Here is a 19,788-nt window from a genome sequence, read left to right as displayed (position 1 = left end):
CGAACAAAAACCCATTCGCCTACACTAAATTACACGAATATCTAAAATTGTTTAAAAATATCTCTTAATCTTAGTAATTAAACGGAGCTACTACTAGAGGTGTTGTCAACATTTTTTTTTCTAACAATTTAATATCATTTCAATTAAAAAACTTGCTATCTCTTTCTCACATCTTATAATTTTTAGAAGAAAGATAAAGACAAATATCTATGTCTACGCAACCTCTAGTAGTATTTATCAAATGGTAAGAAAAATTCCTATTAAACTATACATCTAATCCAGCCGTAAGGTATGTAATAAGGCAGTTGCTTTCATTGTTTGAGTTTCGATAAAAATATCTTTATATTTGCTATTTTATTGCTAACTGATGGTCTACGGCCCCATAAAAATTGTAAACTATGGTCACTCTAATTCTATGAAGTATTTACATAGTTATTATTTCGTATTGTTAATATTTTTTTATCCAATTGATAATAAATATAATTTAATCATGAGATTTTAGTGTGCGGAGTATTTTTTACCGGAAATTATATTGTTTTGAGTAAAAGTTGTAAGGTATTTTGCAATATTTCTATCTCTATAAAAATACATTTACTTCGCACACTGGACATGCATTGGCCCTCAGTTAAATTTGGTAATTACCAAAAATTACCGTTAAATATTTTTTACAAAAAGAACGTATTTAAAAAATTTTGAAAACTACAATCAACATATAATTTCCATTATCTAAAAAAGTTTTTTTTAATAATTTTGTACACAAAAATGGCAACACTGATCTACAACAGATAACACTTGTGTTACTGTTATTTTCCTATCAAGAGAAACGTACATTTGTCACTAAATTTTTTAATACAACACAAATTTCTCATATTAACATGTAAGTAATACATTCAAGTTTAAAGTTATTAAGTTATTAATTGCTAAGCATCTAACTTACAAAATACCATTTATTTACCTTATATACAAACACATTGTGATGTAAATTGCATTTTATGACAAACTTTTGTACAAAATCATTTACTTTTCAGTCAAAAGAAAATATAATGGCCAGCCATTATTGCAACTACGTATTCATTCAGTGAATTGAATTTTTAAAAGGGACCAAAAGCAACGATGTCATCAAAAATTATGAATATAAAGATAGACCATGGCATTCATAATTTTAAAAACATGTTTTTAAAACTCAAATTCACTGATCTCTATTACATAGACAGGATACAAGACTTGACATTTGTGCCCATTGCCGCCATTTTGGCGCTGTAGTCGCGGTTGTGAGAATTCTAACTAATAGATATATTTTGTCATCAACAAACGCATTTAATTTTATTCAGTAGATCAGTAAATAAATGACATAAAAATCATTAAACGAGTAACTACGGTATACGTTTCGTTTTTAAGAAATAAAGTACGTACCGATGTAAGATTAAGTCAGCTATTTGGTTCGATCCTCATTTTACAGTGTCTTGAATGTACACGATTACATTTTAATTAACAGAAGAAATAAAATCCGTTACCTAGTGCCAATACTGATAAAGTTTGAAATGAAATAATGATTAAAAAAATTGGTTGATTACAATCAACAGAATAGACAACATATTTTCTTTTTTTTACAGGATTTCAAGTTATTACAGGATTTTTAAAATTGTAATCAGTTAATCTTACTATAATATTTTAAATGAGAAAGTTTAGATGACTGAATGTTTATTAAAAGCTATTTCTAGCACGGCTCAACGGATCCTGATGAAATTTGGTACAAATGTAGAACATATACTTTGTATGATTTTTTTTTAAATTCGTACTGACGGAGTCGCGGGCAAAAGCTAGGTAGCTTTATCACTTTTGAGCTAAATACTTAAGACTGTATATTCACCGGTTTCTTTTTGTGGTAATTAAAAAATAACCGTGTATAGTACAGTTATAGTCTCAGAATAGTGTATGATAGTGTGTGCTGTGGGCGTGGCTGTGGGTGTGGCTGAGGGCGTGGCTGTGGGCGGGTCGTCAGTCCTGTGGGCAGCTCTGCACGAAGGACGCAGGGAAGAGACCGGTACGTCCCGTGCGCTGCAACGTGCCCTTGTACCAGCCGTCACCGCGCTTGCGGGACACTACCACGATGTCGTCCACCTTCAACTCTAACTCGTACTCAGAGTTGGGCGGGTACGGCGCTATGCAACGGAATCTGAAACAAGTTAGGAATTACAATAATTACACTCAAAAATAAAGAGTACACTTTTGAAATTGTAGTTTCTAAAGCATTAATGTTAGAATTGCAGATTTTTATATTCAATAAGCTATTTTTGCACATTAAAAATGTTAAAACTGTTATCATTGAAAGAGTTTAGATGGATGGATGGATGTTTGTATGTCCGTAACGGGTCAAAGGATTTAGCTGAAATATAGCATTCATGTAGAACATAGTCTAGAAGTCACGAGGCCGGAGTCACGACAGTTAACTATTCTAATATAATAAAGCGCTAACACACACTGCTTAGTTTTTTTTTTTTTTTTAATAAAAAGGTCTACCCTTCCGACACTCTTTAGGCTGTATATTTTCACCCTAATAAACTTAGAGAGTAAACAATTTGGAAAAAACCTCAAGCATAAAAGGGACAAAAACTACAAGTTGACAACATTAAGGTAGCAAGGTTGCCACGGTATGCTTCGTTGTCATTTATGGATTAAATTGACATTTGCAGTAGACAATTTCATGAATGTGAACTATAAAATAAAGTTTTTCTATTTCTAGCCGCACGGGATCAGCTCATATCATATAAAAATGGTATACAGTACTGTCAATGTTGACAATGTTACCTTTCTTTGACAGGCTGCGCGTGATGCCTGTCGCGGCGAGCCACTGTCACGTCCAGTGACTGCGACTTGCGATGCTGACTCTGCCATGGACCCTCGTTGCTCGCTCTGTGCACATACATACTTCAACACTTTACATACAAATTCGTATGAAAGAAACCTTGTCAAGCTCGTCAGTAGCGTAGAATATGTAAAAAAAAATCCATAATCATAAAAATGATCATCCCTTTTGATATATAAGAAACTATAAAAGAAATATACAAAAAAACTATGACAATTTGATTCATCTCACTGATGTACTTAAATATCGTTTAATGGTCGTTAACAACCACTCAATATAGATTTAGACTCACTTAGAGACCACTAAAGTTACGTAGATCATAAGGATTCATTAATTTCAAAATAACATTTATTTGATTTTTGAATAGTAATAAAACAAAAAGTCATATCTTACCATATTTAAAGTTTCTTTTACAAGAATATGAAATGAACAGTGCGTTAGGGAAAAAGCAAATCATGCAGATGTTAGCCACAAGCGTATTAAAAATTTAAAAACCAAACATTGACGTCACAACATACTCCGTGCTTAATTAGTGTTAAACAGATGCTTAATAACACCTTAATATTATAATTTTGGTATAGTAATACAATGTGTTATTGTTACTTCGAAACTCTTAAATATAATTTTTAATTAAAGATATATTTTATTTTTTAATCATGCGAGTTTTATTTACTTTAAAATTTGCAGTATTAAACAGCATGCAAAATGTTTTAAGGAACTTTCACATCGAATTTACAGAAAATATCTCAGGTATAAATAACAATACATTCATTTACTTATTATCTTATCAAGATTAGAAAATTATTGTTCATTGACAAAATTATTTAAATCAGCGGAAATTCTAAAAAATCATTTATCTTACTGTTCTTTTTAACAAAAGTAATAATCTATTTAAGTGGAAGTTTATTATTAATTCGAATGGGAAACAAAAATTTTATAAAGTGTATGTAAGTGTATGTACTTAATTTTGACATCGAGTATACACAATTCAAATCACATTTAATTTACTTTTCAGCCGTCATATCTGAATCCATTCCCTTCTTAAGCATATCCTCTTTCACACAATCGTTTCATACTTTCTTCGGTCTTCCTCTTCCTTTGTAGCCATCCACATTCAATCTTAACACTTTCAGGTTTATGTCCCCATCGTCTCGTCGCAAAACATGTCCATACCACGCTAATCTTCTGCTTCTCAATTTCTCCACCACTGACGCTACTTTCAAACTTCCTCTAATATACAGATTCTTAACTTTATTCCATTTTTTAAGATCTACTTTTGGACATATTGTATCAAATCGAATTAGCTGCGATGTGAAAGTGCCCTACTGCCCTACTAAAGTGCATGTGTCAACCTGTGCATTCTGTGGTCGTGCAGCGCGAGCATAGCCGCGCGCTCCTTGAGGCGGGCGCGCTCCCCCCCAGCCCCGCCCCCAGCCACGCCCCCCGGCAGCGTGCGCAGCAGCTGCGACGGGCACGACCCCGACCTGTTCCCCGTCAATAATATACCACAATCTCTCACCATTCACATTAATGGGAGAGATACGAAGTTTATATAACACTAGCTGTTCCTCGCGACTTTTTCCACGTGAAAATAGCCTGTCAATCACTGATAACGTAGCTTTTTAATAGTGTAAGGATTTGAACGGCCTAGTTGTGATGAGTTATTTCAATACATACAAAAATACAAATCCTTCCTCTTTATAACATTATGTATAGATATACAAAAACCTCTCGACATTGGCACAATTCGCTTAGGGAGTGCCATAAGCAAAAAACTGAACTGATATTCAGAATAATAAGAAACGCCACGAGTGTAGCCGATATTCTATGTTAGATTTAGGGGAACAACCGTTAACATGGTCTTATTTGTATTAGTTTTCTTATCTCCCCTGGCAACACTTAAAAGATACACTCAAGTGATTTTGGAAAATTTAAAAAGAAATAAAGTGTGGATTGAACTAACACTTGTGTTATATATGAATATGTTTTAATTAGGTTAACATCTATTTGATAAGACGTGATATTTTTTTCTAATATCGATATATTAGATAATTAAAATGACAGACATAATAAAACTACAGAATTATCTGTATAATATTAATAAGACTGCCTGTATAAGTATATATAAAATTATAGACAGGTCTAAACGTCAAATTGATAAATTTCACCCAATGTACATACAAAAAACATAATATTGCACAAAGATAACATAAATTAAAACGGACAATGGACCGAACAGTGATGGCAATGTATGAAAAAATTTAAAAACAAAACTAAGTTAGTAGACTGTGCAAACTATAGGGGAATCTATTACTAGAAAATGATACTAAAACACCCAAATGTGATATTACTAGGTGAATTACTAACTCTAGTTGTTAACATTTAGTTTGGGTACAAAATGCAAATAATCATTTCATTTGTCTTATCTGTTGCAATAATCTTTACGTAAAATAAAATAAAACACTTAAAAAGTCAATAAGTCGAAATAACTCTGGTTTAAGATATTTTAAAATATTAAAGCGCCAATAGCGTAATGGTTTAGAGAATGGACTACCGATCTTGCAGTCGAGGGTTCGAATCCCGCCATTCGACTTTTGTCATGAAGATTATCCTACAAGGCATAGTTAGAATAGGTAAATATAAATATAAAAATACAAAAAAATATAGCCTATGTTACTCAAGAATAATAGTTAAGGATTTTTTTAAATTAGTTCAGTAGTTTTTGAGTTTGTTTGTTACCAACATACAACACATTTTTTTCTCTTTCTATATAAATTTGACTTTTTTTAAACAATTTGTAAAGATTATTGCAACTTTTTACAATAAAAACACGTGTTACAAACACATGCGTACACATTATAGGCACACAATGCAATGTTTCGTGAATGATCCAATATTTAGTAAAAAACACAAACATTAGTATCAAACTGTGTTCCCAGTGTCGCACAACTTGTATTACAACAGAACAATTTCACGGAAATTATCATTTGTTTTTGTTTTGCTGGATATTTACTGTGTTAATGCCCGGTTTACATCATTCCAATCCAGCGAATGAAACCTGCCCTAGATTTAAACCGTAAATTAGTAAACACACTTTTGAATGCAGTTTGTTTTCCAGTAGGAATCCAGGGCTGGTTTGGAATATAAATAGGGCATACCATAAAAATTCGTAAATCTTACATAGAGATAAAAAAAAAAAAACATTAAACTTTACTTTGTTTTGAGTCATAAGTTAGAAACCTAAAAAAATAAATCAATAGCACCAGCAAAACAAGAAACAAACGAACAAAATGATAGCAATAATAGAACACTATAACATATAGTAGTCCCTCACCTGACGTGTACAGGGTGGGGGGCGGCCAGGGAAGGGCCGGGGCCGTCCTCGAACACGGGGTTGTCCATACTGTAGCCGACTGGGGGAGGGGACTTGCATTTCTTCATAGCAGCCAATCTCTTCATTAAACTAACGCCCGTAGAAATAGAGATTTTCTCTGATTTCGTCTTCTCTTTAGGCTGTGAAATATAATATTTCTTATATTATAAATACGAAAGTTTGGATGGATGGTTGTTTGTTAATTTTTGTAGCATAAACGGCTGAATGGATATCGATGAAATTTGGCAAAGATGTAGAACAAAATCTGGAATAACACATAGGCTTACTAAGTTTTTTATTTATTCCATGCGAACGCAGTCGCGGGCAAAAGCTAGTATTTCTATGTACTTAGAAGGAAAGTATACTATAACGAAATACGATTTAAAAACGCAATGTAATGCTTATTTAAATTATAATAATTTATCTAACATATTTTAACGCCTAGATTTTAAAAAGTCTTTTAAACGTAAAATTCGAATACTCTTACATAAAACGGTATTAAAATCGCATCAGTAGAACCTAACCAAGAATATATAAATGCTGATATGGGAACATTTCAATAGCTCTTTATTAAATCAATTTGTATGTGCGCAATTTAATTCCATATTTATCTGCAATATAGAGTTTTTATATTCCTGTTTAAACTATATATAGTTAAAATATTAACCTTGTCAGTTTTGGCTGCAGTTTGTTGTGTCGCCTGCGCACTCCACGGGTACGTCAGCGGTTGAACTGTCAATATGAGATAATAATTATAATACAATCAGGGAATTTGGCGGTGTCACCCAAAAAAACAACGTCATTTTAATATTGTGTAAGCATTGAGACGCGGAACGGTAAGCTATAGGATGCACTTTTTAAATGTATTTGTACGAAAAGAGATAGCTATAATTGTTTTCTTATAATATAAGGTGACAAACGAGCAAGCGGCAACCTGAATCCACCACACAGAAAGCGACCGCTGCCCATAAACATCCGCAATTGCAAATGCGTCGCCTACCCTTAATTGACGGAGGAGGAGACGCACATAAAGAAGACATTTCCCTTTCCTATGCGTCTCCTCCACCGTTAAATCCATATTTCCTTCCCATCCCTTCCTCTCAAGAAAAGGGTGGAAACGGAAAGGGACTAAAATTAGACCTCCGGCACCACACTCATCAGACGAAACGTGGAATTGCTTCCACTTCACGCCTGTTTTCTGTGTGGTCGTAATATTTCACCGGGCGAGCCGGTCCCATTCGTGCGAAGATGTTAAAGCGGGTTCTACCACTTGTTGCAAGAAGTAATACATTCTTTGTTATGTATGTTTTGTCCAATAAAGAAGGTATTTTTTGTAAGTGGAACACCATAGATTTCTCAGATTGTACATCAAATAAATACAATTGGTATGGGATAAGTTACCAAGTGTAGGGCTGGCAGTCCTCGGCGGCGCGTCGGGAGGTGCTTGTGCAGATTTAGGATTCGCTTGAACTGCCGCCTGAAAAAAACATATGAAAAAATAAGTTACAGTAGTTAAAGGCTATAGTGGAGAGAAATTGTTTGGATGGGTTTGTTATAATTTCTCATATTGAAGTAGCTGTTCCTTAAAGTAATGTTTTAAATTATATGCTATCTATCATTTAGGGAGAATTTATGCGACAATCATAATGATAAACTTAAACAAAACAAAGCTTAAGTTAAACAAAATTTAAATATTAAAAAAAAAAAAATATTGCACTTTTTAGTCTTTTAAAGGTTAACAATATATAGCTAGAAAGTGTAGGGTTTCACAAACCTTGTCGTGTTTGGGTCGCGGTGTATGCGGCGTGTGCGGCGTGTGTTGCGCGTGGGGCGCGTGCGGCGCGTGCGCGTGTGCGTGGTGCGCGAGGTGCGCGAGGTGCGCGGCCGACACGTAGTTGCCGGGGAAGACGCCGCAGCGCTGCGAGCTCTCCGAGTACCCCTTGTACCAGCCGTCGCGGCAGCGCTCCGTCACCGTGTACACACCTTAATACCACACTTACAAATATGAAATGACTAGCCTTTAAACGCGACTTCGTACACAACAAATTAAAAAAAAAACATACTTGATATACCTATACGTTATTGCAGATTGATCTAAATCTAGATTCATTAAACTGTTTTGGTATAAACGTAGTTGACCTAACCAAACTATCGCATTTAAACAAAACCTTTCTATATTGAATCAAGATAAAAAAACAAGTACTAGGCCGATTTAAAAACTTGTCTTGCCGCTAGAAAGTTAAACAAAAGTCAGTCAAACATAATTTATTTAAAATTGAAAATTGAATCAACCTTGAACATTGAACAAATTAAATTTTACTGCTTAAAAATAAACATCCATACAATACGATTCAAAGCAGAATTATTATAATGGAATTCTCACCTCCTTTCTTTAATTCCAGTTCATCTGACTTCTGCGGTTTGTATGGATACATAGCTACGTAAGCCGCAGGTAGGGGGCGCTCGTTACTTCTAGAACGACGACGTCTTCTCTCTCCCTCTCTTTCTGTGCGCTTTCTGTCTCTTTCTGGGGCGTGGTCTAAAAGACTGGTCGCTAGGATTTCAGCTGAATGCCTGAAAATGTACAAACATTTATGGTAAGATTTTTATACTAGTATTGTAGAGGAAAGATTTGTATTTTTGTATGTATTGAAATAACTCAAAAACTACAGGGCCGATTTTAAAAATTCTTTCACCATCAAAATGCTAATTTATCTGTGAGTAAGACAGGCTATATTTTTTATTACTTTTTTAATTTCACGCGGGCCAACAGATAGTCAAAACATAAAAACATAGTTTAATAGCTCCAGCAAAAGCTAGATCTTTGAATAAACACTCCATGTATCCAATCTTAAATCTTAAATAGTGAAAAAAAACATATAGACGAATTGAGTACCTCCTTCTTTTGGGAAGTCGGTCAAAAATTAAATAACTCACCTATTTATCGGTGTATGATTCCCTTGTAGATGTGTAGAGGGAGTCAAACTATGTCTTTTCTCTCTTTCTCTATGATGTTCTCTGTGCGAGCGAGACAGATAGTTCCCGTCTTTAGCGTGGGAGGGAGATAGCGCCGCTTGTAGGCCCAAACCGAAGTTTAGTAAAGAATCAGGTCCACTTGGGCGTGTATTTTTAGATGATGAAGGTACATCAAGTCTAGAAGCATCATTATTTTCTAGACTTTCGTTTTGATTCTGTGACGTACTGGCTGTCATTTTAGGACTTTCAGTCGGTGGTAAACTGACATTTAATGAAGTATTAGTTGCTGTAGAACTTTCATTCAGACTTAAAACTCCCATCGAAGTATTTATTGAAGTATCCGCTTCGTTATCTCCGGTTACATTAGTTAATTCCGTTGTATTCTGAGTCGTATTAGGTTGGTTTACGGTTGCATTTCGTTCGGTATTATTATCTGGGGAACTGGGTAAACTGGGTTCGGCACTTTCACACGTACTTGTGTTGGAACTAGTATTGGGTGTTGTTGTCGAACTGACACCGACTGACGGCGTATTCATACTAGAACTTGAATCCGAGCTGACATTATTTGCATTGAAATTTGCGACTGAGATCGGAAAATGTTCGTGAGTTCTTACATTTTGGTACGTAGTGTCGGGTTTTTGCGAGTAATTATCGAATTTGCCGATTCTCATTCGTTCGTAATCATTGATGCGGGATACATTTTGTATGCCGACAGTTTTATTGTTATGTACATTGACAAAATGATTTATAAAGTCTAGTGATAGTTTAGTTTGTGTTGGTTCGACAATATTTCTCGTCATGTTGGTGAGGAGGGGTCCATGCGAGACGGTCTGCGGGACTAGTATTTGCTGCGGTTGTGTGAGCATGCTGTGGGCGTGCGGGGGGTAGTTGTGGGGAGTGGCTGTGAGGGGTGTGAGGGGTGCGGCGGGCGCCGGGGCCATGTTCTGGTAGTTGCCATGAGCGCTAGGAGGCGCGCTGGGGGGCGCGGAGAGGGAGACGGGCTGATATCTATGATGCCTGTGCTCAGAGTGTCCCGGCCTCGTCTCTTCAGCGGGTAGTGGCGGTACTACCCGGTTTAGAGGGACACTGGAACAATAAATTAAATTATTAAAAACGTAATCTATACATCTAATAAAATTGGAGTGTCTGTTTGTAATATCAAAAGAAAAATTCTACATTCCGAGAAGATGATGTATTTGCGTTGCTGATAACGAAAACTGACATAGACGGGCATATATACACATACCGGCTACTATTTTATCTCAATATTGCGTGAATTTACGAAGTCCATGCAATATTGAGATAACTCAAAAACTACTATCGATTTCAATCATTCTTTACCATTACCTACGTTATCGCTGCAAATAGGCTTTTTCATTTCATTTAGAGAAAGTCGCGAGTAAGTTAGTAAATAAAACTAGGGTTATTTGTAAGTGTAACACCGCGTGTTTCCGCGACTGTACCTGTTCATGAGCAGCCGCGCGGGCTGGTTGAACTCCACGAAGGCGATGGGGAAGATACCGACGCGGCGCTCCAGCCGACCCTCCGCCCAGTTCTCGTCCACGCGCCGGTGCACTGTTATTATTGCACCTGAAACGATGTTCAATTCATCAGAACAACAAATATAAACTAATACTTGAACATAAAATTAATATTTTACAGGTCCTATTATTATTTTATTATTCCCCCCGATACTAAAAAAATGTCATAATATAACAATATTGTATCGAAATGGTATACATATATTAATATGATAAAGATTAAAGTGTTTATTTTGTACTAGCTTTAGCCCGCGATTTTGCGTGATATTAAAAAATAACAAAAATGTAGCCTATGTTACTCACCGGTAACGTAGCTTTTTAATGGAGTAAGAATTTTTTAAATCGGTACAGTAGTTTTTGATCCTATTCATTACAATCAAACAAACAAAGTTTTCCTCTTGATAATATTAGTTTTATATATATTGAAATAACTCAAAAACTACTGGACCGATTACAAAAAATCTTACACGATTATTATTATTATTAAAAAGCTACGTTATAAGTAAGCAATATAGGCTGTTACCATTAAAAGTTTTATTCCCGCGCGGACGAATACGAGAGCAACAGCTAGTATAGAATAAAAAGAAATTGGCCATCTATACTAATACTTACCAAGGCTCACCCTTGTTTTGAGAATAACTTATATTTCTCCAGAATTAAATTACAAATAAAAAAATGAAAATATCATTTTCCATACTTAAAAAAATACTAAGTATAAAGTGTTATTTGAAAGTTACCTTTATCAAATGCTAAACAACCTTCTTCGTCAGGAGCGGACATCCTGAAGTCATACAGAGCTTTGCACAACGCGGTCGGTACAGGCAGAGCTACCACTACCTGGAATTAAACATTTATTACTATTGATAAATCAATCCCAAAACACTCTTTGAAAGGAAAACGCTACTTATCTATACTTATATTATAAAGAAGGATTTGCATTAATGTAAGTACTAGCTGTTCCCGTGTGACTTCATGCGCATGAAATTATGAAAATTTCATTTTTACGTAAAAATAGTAAAAACAGAGTTAAGGGATAAAATTTTTGGGATTCTCATCCAAAAAAAAAACAAAATTTGGTACAGGAGGAAATGTGGAATATACTTTCTATTTTATTACATTAAAAAAATAGAGAGCCTTGTGCATTTAATCCTAAAGATGCTAGCTTACTCGTTTAACTTGGTATTAAAAGAAAACAAACTTCTACTTGCCCATAAATCGGGTTAAAACTGTACTAGTTGTTCCCATGTGACTTCATCCGCATAAAATTATGAAAATTTTATTTTATCGTTTACATGTTTCAAATTATCAATAGCAAATGTCAAAATGACAAATCTTGCTTCCTTGATGTTGGCAGCAACTTATGGTCTCTTTCCCACATTAGAGTTTTTATCCAAAATATTTACCCCCTAAGTTTAATGGCGTTAAAATGGCTTTTTATTAAAAAAAGAATTATTCAAAAAAAGTAATTGCTAATATCTTAGGCAAGAAAGCAGTGTGTGTTTATGCTTTATTATAACAGTATAGAAGTATAGATTTAACACTCAAGACTACTGGGCCGATTTTAAGAATTCCTTCACCCTCAGAAAGGTAATTTATCTGTGAGTAACATACGCTATAATTTTTAATTTCATGTGGGCGAAGTCGCGAGCAACAGATAGTCTATACTAATATTATAACGACGAAGGATTTGCATTTTTGTATGTATTCAAAACTCAAAAACTACTGGGTCGATTTAAAAAATTCTTTCACCATTAGAAAGCTATATTATCACTGAGTAAGATAGGCTATGTATTTTACTATTTCTTAATTCCACGTGGACGAAATCCCGAGCAACTGCTAGTACTAAATCATTTAACATCTTAAAAAGCAAGATATGGTCCTACAAGCAGGATAAAAATAAATTATTAGTTCAGATTTAACTGACAGATAGATTTATTTATAAGTCAATGATATTTTTACCTGTACATATGTGATAGGAAACATGCCAGTTCTCCCCGAGCACTCGCCTTGATACCAGAAATGATCCAACTTCTTTTGCAGCATTATCGTGTCGCCTTTTTTAAACGATAGGTCACTGTAAAATACATTGCAATGTTCAGCACAAACATTTGTTCTTTATGATAAAAAGTACGGAGATAAACGATTATCAGCATCATTGTGTAGGCATTTTTTTTATTAAAATATTATTTATATTTCCTTTAACTATTCCAACAAAGCTCTAGGCTTGTAATAGATATTCTTCGCGAAATAGTCGAATGGCGGGATTCGACTCTCGACTTCAGGATCGGTAGTCCCCGTCCCAAACTATTAGACTATTGGCGTTCATATTTTATAGCAGTTGTTAAATTATTTTTACTACGCAGGTACCAATAATCTATCGCTAATAATTTGGGTATAAATTCTTGTGTTGACATAAAGGTGCGTTTACACTGACCCCGGCTCCTTTGATATGAAGTCGTAGATGGCGCGGGCATGCGGTGGCAGCTGCTTGGCTTCCGTCCGCGCACCTTGCTGCGTCTGAGACTGAAAATCGTAACATTATCTTAATACGAATTTCAACACACCATTGGGTATTGGGATTTTGTGCTAGATATAGCATTTTTTCTCATTATATACTAGCTTTTTCCCGCGACTCCGTCCGCGTGAAATTAAAAAAAAAACACCAAAAGCAAATAGTCTATGTGTTCTTTCAGAATACTACATCAATGCGAAATTTATTTAAGATCAGCAGTTTATGCTACAAATTTATTATTATTATCTAACAAACATCCATCCATCCATCCATCTAAACTTTCGCATTTATAACATTAGTATAAATTACTATCTATTGGCCACACCTTCGTCAGCACGAAATTAACAAAAAGCTTAGTAAGGATCCTGTGTCAATTTTATCAAGATATGTATCTTGTGCTAGAGACCTTTTAACAAACATCCATCCATCTAAACTTTCACATTTATGATATTAACAAGAAGTAATATTTGTATTATTACGTAGCATGAAAACTGATTATAAATGTTAAATTCTAATATCACAATAAAATACTTCGTAGAAACTTCCTTTAACGTAGATTTTTCATACTAAATAAACGCTAAGAATGTGCCTAAGCGATAATTTAAGGAGTATGAGGGTATTGTACCTGAGAATGGCCACTCCTGGGCGCCCGTTGGACAACGCTGATCTTCCTTGGAGCTGAATTCTTCATGCCTTCGAGGATCCTCATCAGCAGCACGTTGGGAGGCAGCTCCTCCACCTTGGCCTCGACCAGCACCCGGCATTCCGGACATCGTAGCTCCTTGTGCGATTCTACTATCACCTGGAACGCAAAACGTGGTGTTGTTATACACTTTTATACGAAGAAACGTTTACTTATGGTTTACACACGCACAAATATTTTACCACCGAACCTAAAGAAAGATCGATCCAAAGATTACAGGTTTTTTATAAACCGAGAGATTAGTCGAGTGCTTAATTAGTACGAGCATGTTTGAAGGTGCGCATTACACTAATTTTCTTTATATGATTTTGACATGAAAGTGCAATCCGCTTAAACTATCGTCCAATAAATCTGTACTCTGCGGGATTCAATGAGGAAATAAGCCAACGATAGTCACCTATTGCGATCACTGGAACCCTTAATCTTAAATCTAATGGCTTAGTAGTATAGAATAGAATCACTTTACGTAGCTACAACTTCGTCTTAGCGTATTAAAAAAAAATAGTAACAAACATAGCGTAATATTCAATAATAACGTGGTTTTCTAATGGCTAAAGACTTTTTGAAATCGGTTCAAATAGAACAACTCCATAAAGCAATAATTCACGTTTCTAAGAATACAAACATATCGAAAATATTGTTGACGTAAATGCTCCGAGAACTCCCACACAATACTTATAAATTTAATATTGCTTTTATTATTTGTACAAGTATCAAATATATTTATAGTACACAGAAAGTTACATTGTCTATTGTCATATCGATTATTAACTCGATATGAAAGAAATGATTGAAATAAGATACCTAGAATGAAATACATCAAGATTGTTTCAGTTAAGTAAGTTTTAGAACATAAAATTTTTAGTACTTTAAAATGTAACTTACCAAAAACTAAATATTATTCAAATAACCCACATTGAAAGAACATAATAAAACTTCGATTTACTTCTCCAGGTGTACCTAGTACTACGTACTGAAATAAAACCACTAAATCTAAACGCACAAATGATCAAACGGGTAACATTTGTTTGAATGTTTTCATGCGTACTGTTTCACTGCGCTAAACACAAAACGCACCAAAACAAAAACCCCCAACTCAAAGGGTTTGAAAGAATCTTTTAATCTCGTTCTAAAAAGGCGTCGTTCGTGCGAATAAAACAAGGCTCTGCGCCCTACGAGTATGCAAGTCTGTGATTTTAGTATGTATTTTTACTACAGAAACGAGTGTAATATATATTACTAGCTTTCGCCCACGACTCCGTTCTAGCCTATCGGCGTTCAAATAAACGCGGTATAAAGTTAAACTTAGGAATAAACTGAGTATAAGCAAAATTTGTACTAACTTTATACCGCGTGTATTTGTTCTTCCAGACTATCCCGTACATCTATGCCAAATTTCATCGAAATCAAATCTATAGTTTCGAATTTATAATATTAGTAAGATATCTGTGTTGTGCAAGCATATCTCTTTTAATAAGTCTGTGATTACAGCTTTATAAATGTAAAATTCTTTAGATAAGTTAAAGACCAAATTTCCATTGAATTTGACTAAACATGGGTTTAGTAAAATACATTGACACAGTTGAAATTAATGGTAGTAAGTTAACAAATAAAAATTAAAACTGAATAAAGTCTGAATTATCCACCTCTGCCTCATTAGGATCTTGAGATCGTTAGTTCCTATCATGTTAGGTTTATCTTTGTCGGAACACTTTATGTAATTGAATACGTGTCCAACATCGTCAGACGTCGGATAAGTTGGGATCCGTTCGTTGGAAACTTAACTTGGATTAAGTAACACTCCCCTTGAGCTAAGCTAGCGCTGCACAACTTTGGGTAACACAATTTGCATTTTAGTGCAAACTAAACGAATAGTAATTGAATTGTTAAACTTATGAAGGTTGTAAAACTAATATGAAAGCAAAATTTAATTTTAGTAGTCTACTTAATTTTGAATTGATCACGATAAAATAAAAAAAAGTAATTCATGTTAATCTTTTAAATAAATATAATAATGTGTTTTTTACACGTATTTAAACAGTGGAAACGCTTGTTATGTGGTCAGTGATAGAACATTTATAAAAATAATTATTTATTTCTTACTTAACAACTAACTTCTTAAAACTAAATATTGTAGTCATCACTATGACATGTTAAGAATTAATACGAGTATGTCCAACTGACATTGTTCGGACTATTATAAAGAGTATTTTTTGAATAGTGGGAGGCACAAACAGTATTGTTTGTTAAATGACTTATTATTGGCCTAATTATAAAATACAGTTTCCGAGAATTAGAGATTTGGTAAACAAGTGATTAAAATATAGCAACAACAAAAGCATGATAATTTATCAATGCGGCAACGGTAAATATAACATTAACAGCGACAAATAGCATTAGGAGGAACAAATATAACTTAAGAATAAAAACATGAGATCTTGATATAATCATACTAATATTATAAATGCGAAAGTTTAGATGAACGGATGGATGTTTGTTAGAGTAGCCTAAACGGCTGAACTGATCAGTACACTACAGTTAGAATTATTATGTACCGTAGTTCTTAAGTATTAGAGTTATCTTATATATTAAAGGTTCTTATGTACTACAATAGGTATTATTTAACACGCTCAGCAACATGTACATATATACATTCAGACTGTATGAAATCCACGTTATCGTGAATGAAACGTGATATTGAACCTACCCTTTATAGAGGTTCATGGATCGCTACATCGAGTGCCCTAAACTGTAAAGGTCAATTTAATAAAAGCTTTAAATGGGGTTGTCAGTTTGCTAAAAGTAAATAAATTTAAGATTTAAAAGGAAGAAGTATGTTATTCCTTGCAACAAAAATACGCTACATATTTATTTACATGGATTGATTGAATGATATACGTGGATTAATTAAGTGTACAGACTTTTAAAATTACGTTAATCTACAAAAGATATTAGGGGTGCGGCAATGTTCCACACAAATATACTTTATTCACATATAGTCACACGCATATAAATACATATGAAACGTAACGAACAAATATATTTTCGAGGTAAATATTTTTGGCAGCCCTACTATTAGATAAGTGAGTGCAACAAACGCTGTGTACGTCGCGGCATCATTTGCAAGATATTTTCTCCGAACCCCAGACGAGACGAGACGATGGATCCTTCTCTAGCGTTCTAATTTACGTAAACATCGTTATTTCTGTTTGTGAGCTAGAAATATTACTTTACTTTGTTGAATATTTTATAGCAAAATGATATCTTATAAAGCGTCTTTACATATAATTATTTTTCATTTGTATCTTCCCATCAACTTTTAGGTAAGATTTTTACGTATCTATTTTTCAATCGTAGTCTTAGGGTATTATAAAATTCACACTTTATAGCTGTTAGCGGTACTGAGGGTGGAGGAAACATGCGCATGTATGAGCCCTCCCCTGTCTCTCTTTACATTCCGTCGACATACTCGTGGTCTTGACTACATAAAACAACGTTGTTACACGAAATTACGAGCCGATATGAAGTTTGGGTGGTGAATTTGTTATCTTCCTATCATACAAAGATCTACATTATCTTAAGAAACAATATACGTACGTAACTTATCATTTGCAATTTTATCCGCATATTATGTCAAGGTGCCGACACCGCACTTTGAAGATAAATTCATACAATTCATTAGGTTATCATTTAATATCTTCTGACCATTGTAAATATTAGGTAAAGGTCACATATATCAATAAAATCTAACTTTGAACTAGTACGAGTAGATGGCACATTATGGAAAATGTATGATTTTAATTAAAGCAATTTAAGTTATATTATTTAAGGCTTACCGATATGTATTTAGAATTCGTTTACAAGCGGCCTTACAGACAACGGTATTACGATACTAGTTTGACCTAAGCGGGGCAAACTTCCTTTAATTTCTTCCTGGGGTAACTTCATATAGGTACAAATCTTGTACTATTTCAATCTTTCAAAAATAGACTTAAACTAATTGGTTTTTAATTTCTATCTGTTGTACAACTTTCATTTGTAATTAACATTCATAGTACATTTTCATTTGTAAACAACAATCATCAATTGCCAAAAATATTGCGAAACTTTTCAACATCGTCGGACCAAATAAGCCAGCTCTCAGACGTTGTGCCTTTTAAGGGTTCTTCGTAAACGTGAAAGCCGCGTCGCCATGGCAACGCGAATTTCGTCAGACAATCGATAACGTGATATTTTTATATCGGCCGGTGGACCGTACAATGAATAACAGGTTAATAAACAACCGCATTCATCAACTTTACACAACTTTTTTTGTTATATGACCTTGTTAAAAAGTTGGGAGCCATTTTGATTATAAAGGTATAGTAGAAGCGATATACAGCATTTACCATCAAAACAGTTAACTGAATAAATACCATAGCAATCTTATTATCATCTCCCCCTACATTATCCTGCTCCCGTAGGACCTCACACCAGGTTTTCGTCCTCCAAATAACTCTATCATCCGTCATCTCAGTCATCATTTCCTTCTTGATCATGTCACCTAGCAGTCTTATCGTGTGTTTTCAATGACAAAACAGATGAATAAAAATATACTGCCGTCATTCTTATTCCATTAGAATGAAACAGAGACAACATTACTGTGAAGTTGTACTAGTTTTCTTTAAATGATAAAATACAAAGTTAAAAACAAAAACAAACCGCTAACGACAACGCAGACGTGTTACATTCAAGAGAGCCAAGGTACACTCTATTATTTATGGCCAGAGTCGAGTTCCGAGCAAATACCTTACGTAAGAGGTTCAACAGTTTAAAAGCACTCAAGCGGGAAAAAAAGGTGTTTCAAGCTTAAGAAAGCTTAACTAGCTGCAAGCGCTTAAACTTTAAGCTGTGTATTTATACGTTCGAGCGGAGGTGTTTTTCAGTAGCTGTTTGTGAAGAAAAACGAAAGAAAATAGACGTTTCTAAAGTGATGGCTAAACAGCTTTTTGTAGCTCGTCTACAGAATTTTTACGATCACATGAATCTAACACAATGAAAACTATAACTCTTACAAACTAGCTGTTGCCATGTGGCTTCATCGGGATGAAATTATAAAACTTTGTTTTATTGTTTACATTTGTTAAATTCTCAATTGCAAATGTCAAAATGATTGTTACCATAACAACCTTGCTTTCTTAATGTTAGCAGCTTGTACTTTATGGTCCCTTCCCCACATGAAGGCTTTTTCCAATTTATTTGCCCCTTAAGTTTAATAGCGTGAAAACAGCCTTAAGCGTGTCGAAAGTGTAGGGCTTTTTATTAAAGAATGATTAAATAATATGCTGTGATTGCTGACATCCTACGCCACAAAGTAGTGTGTGTTACGCTTTATTATATTAGTATAGATTAAACAGAGTTTAACGATTCCTTTTACAAGACTAATCAGCCACGTGCACACTTGATAAATATATTCTTATAGAAAACTGGTTCTGTAGAGGATAATTACTCCCAATGGGATACAAATGGTGTTCACAGATGGTCGGGAACCACGCGATCTATTTATGTTAGACCAACAAATGTATTGCAGTTAATATTTAATTAACGTAAAAGGCTTTTTGTCGACGGTGTAAACGGTTGAAAGGGTTTACAACGGGTTTGTAGCAGGTGCTTTGTAGGAGTAAATTTTTTGCATTTGAAATATTTGTAATGTTCAGATTTTAATTTGTAACGATCATTTTAGCGTAACATAATAAAAAAACAAAACCGACTTCCAAACAAAATACACGAAAAACAAAACAAAATGCACTAAAAACAAAACAAAATACACCAAAAACA

General features: G+C 34.4%; 1 protein-coding gene across 2 annotated transcripts in view; it reads right to left on the bottom strand.

Moving 5' to 3' along the window:
- Positions 1-37: 37 nt before the first annotated feature.
- The window catches only part of LOC106105502 (SH3 domain-containing RING finger protein 3-like), a 36,061-nt gene continuing 16,310 nt past the window's right edge, over positions 38-19,788 (bottom strand). The window contains exons 3-16 of one of the 2 annotated variants that reach the window (XM_013285850.1): positions 13,894-14,070; positions 13,191-13,279; positions 12,716-12,830; positions 11,494-11,593; positions 10,679-10,805; positions 9,177-10,301; positions 8,623-8,813; positions 8,014-8,222; positions 7,641-7,716; positions 6,907-6,971; positions 6,201-6,379; positions 4,219-4,350; positions 2,809-2,913; positions 38-2,176 (exon numbers count right to left, since the gene is read on the bottom strand). In XM_013285850.1, the coding sequence (XP_013141304.1) occupies positions 1,999-2,176; positions 2,809-2,913; positions 4,219-4,350; positions 6,201-6,379; positions 6,907-6,971; positions 7,641-7,716; positions 8,014-8,222; positions 8,623-8,813; positions 9,177-10,301; positions 10,679-10,805; positions 11,494-11,593; positions 12,716-12,830; positions 13,191-13,279; positions 13,894-14,070 (2,868 nt within the window). In that variant the 3' untranslated portion in view covers positions 38-1,998. The remainder of the gene's footprint in view (positions 2,177-2,808; positions 2,914-4,218; positions 4,351-6,200; positions 6,380-6,906; positions 6,972-7,640; positions 7,717-8,013; positions 8,223-8,622; positions 8,814-9,176; positions 10,302-10,678; positions 10,806-11,493; positions 11,594-12,715; positions 12,831-13,190; positions 13,280-13,893; positions 14,071-19,788) is intronic. The other variant, XM_013285852.1, reaches the window with a different exon arrangement.

This window comes from Papilio polytes, unplaced genomic scaffold (assembly GCF_000836215.1).
Source record: "Papilio polytes unplaced genomic scaffold, Ppol_1.0 DF822845.1, whole genome shotgun sequence".
NCBI classification, from domain to species: domain Eukaryota; kingdom Metazoa; phylum Arthropoda; class Insecta; order Lepidoptera; family Papilionidae; genus Papilio; species Papilio polytes.
Note: the sequence above shows the minus strand (reverse complement) of the source record. Positions and strands in the feature narration are given on the sequence as shown.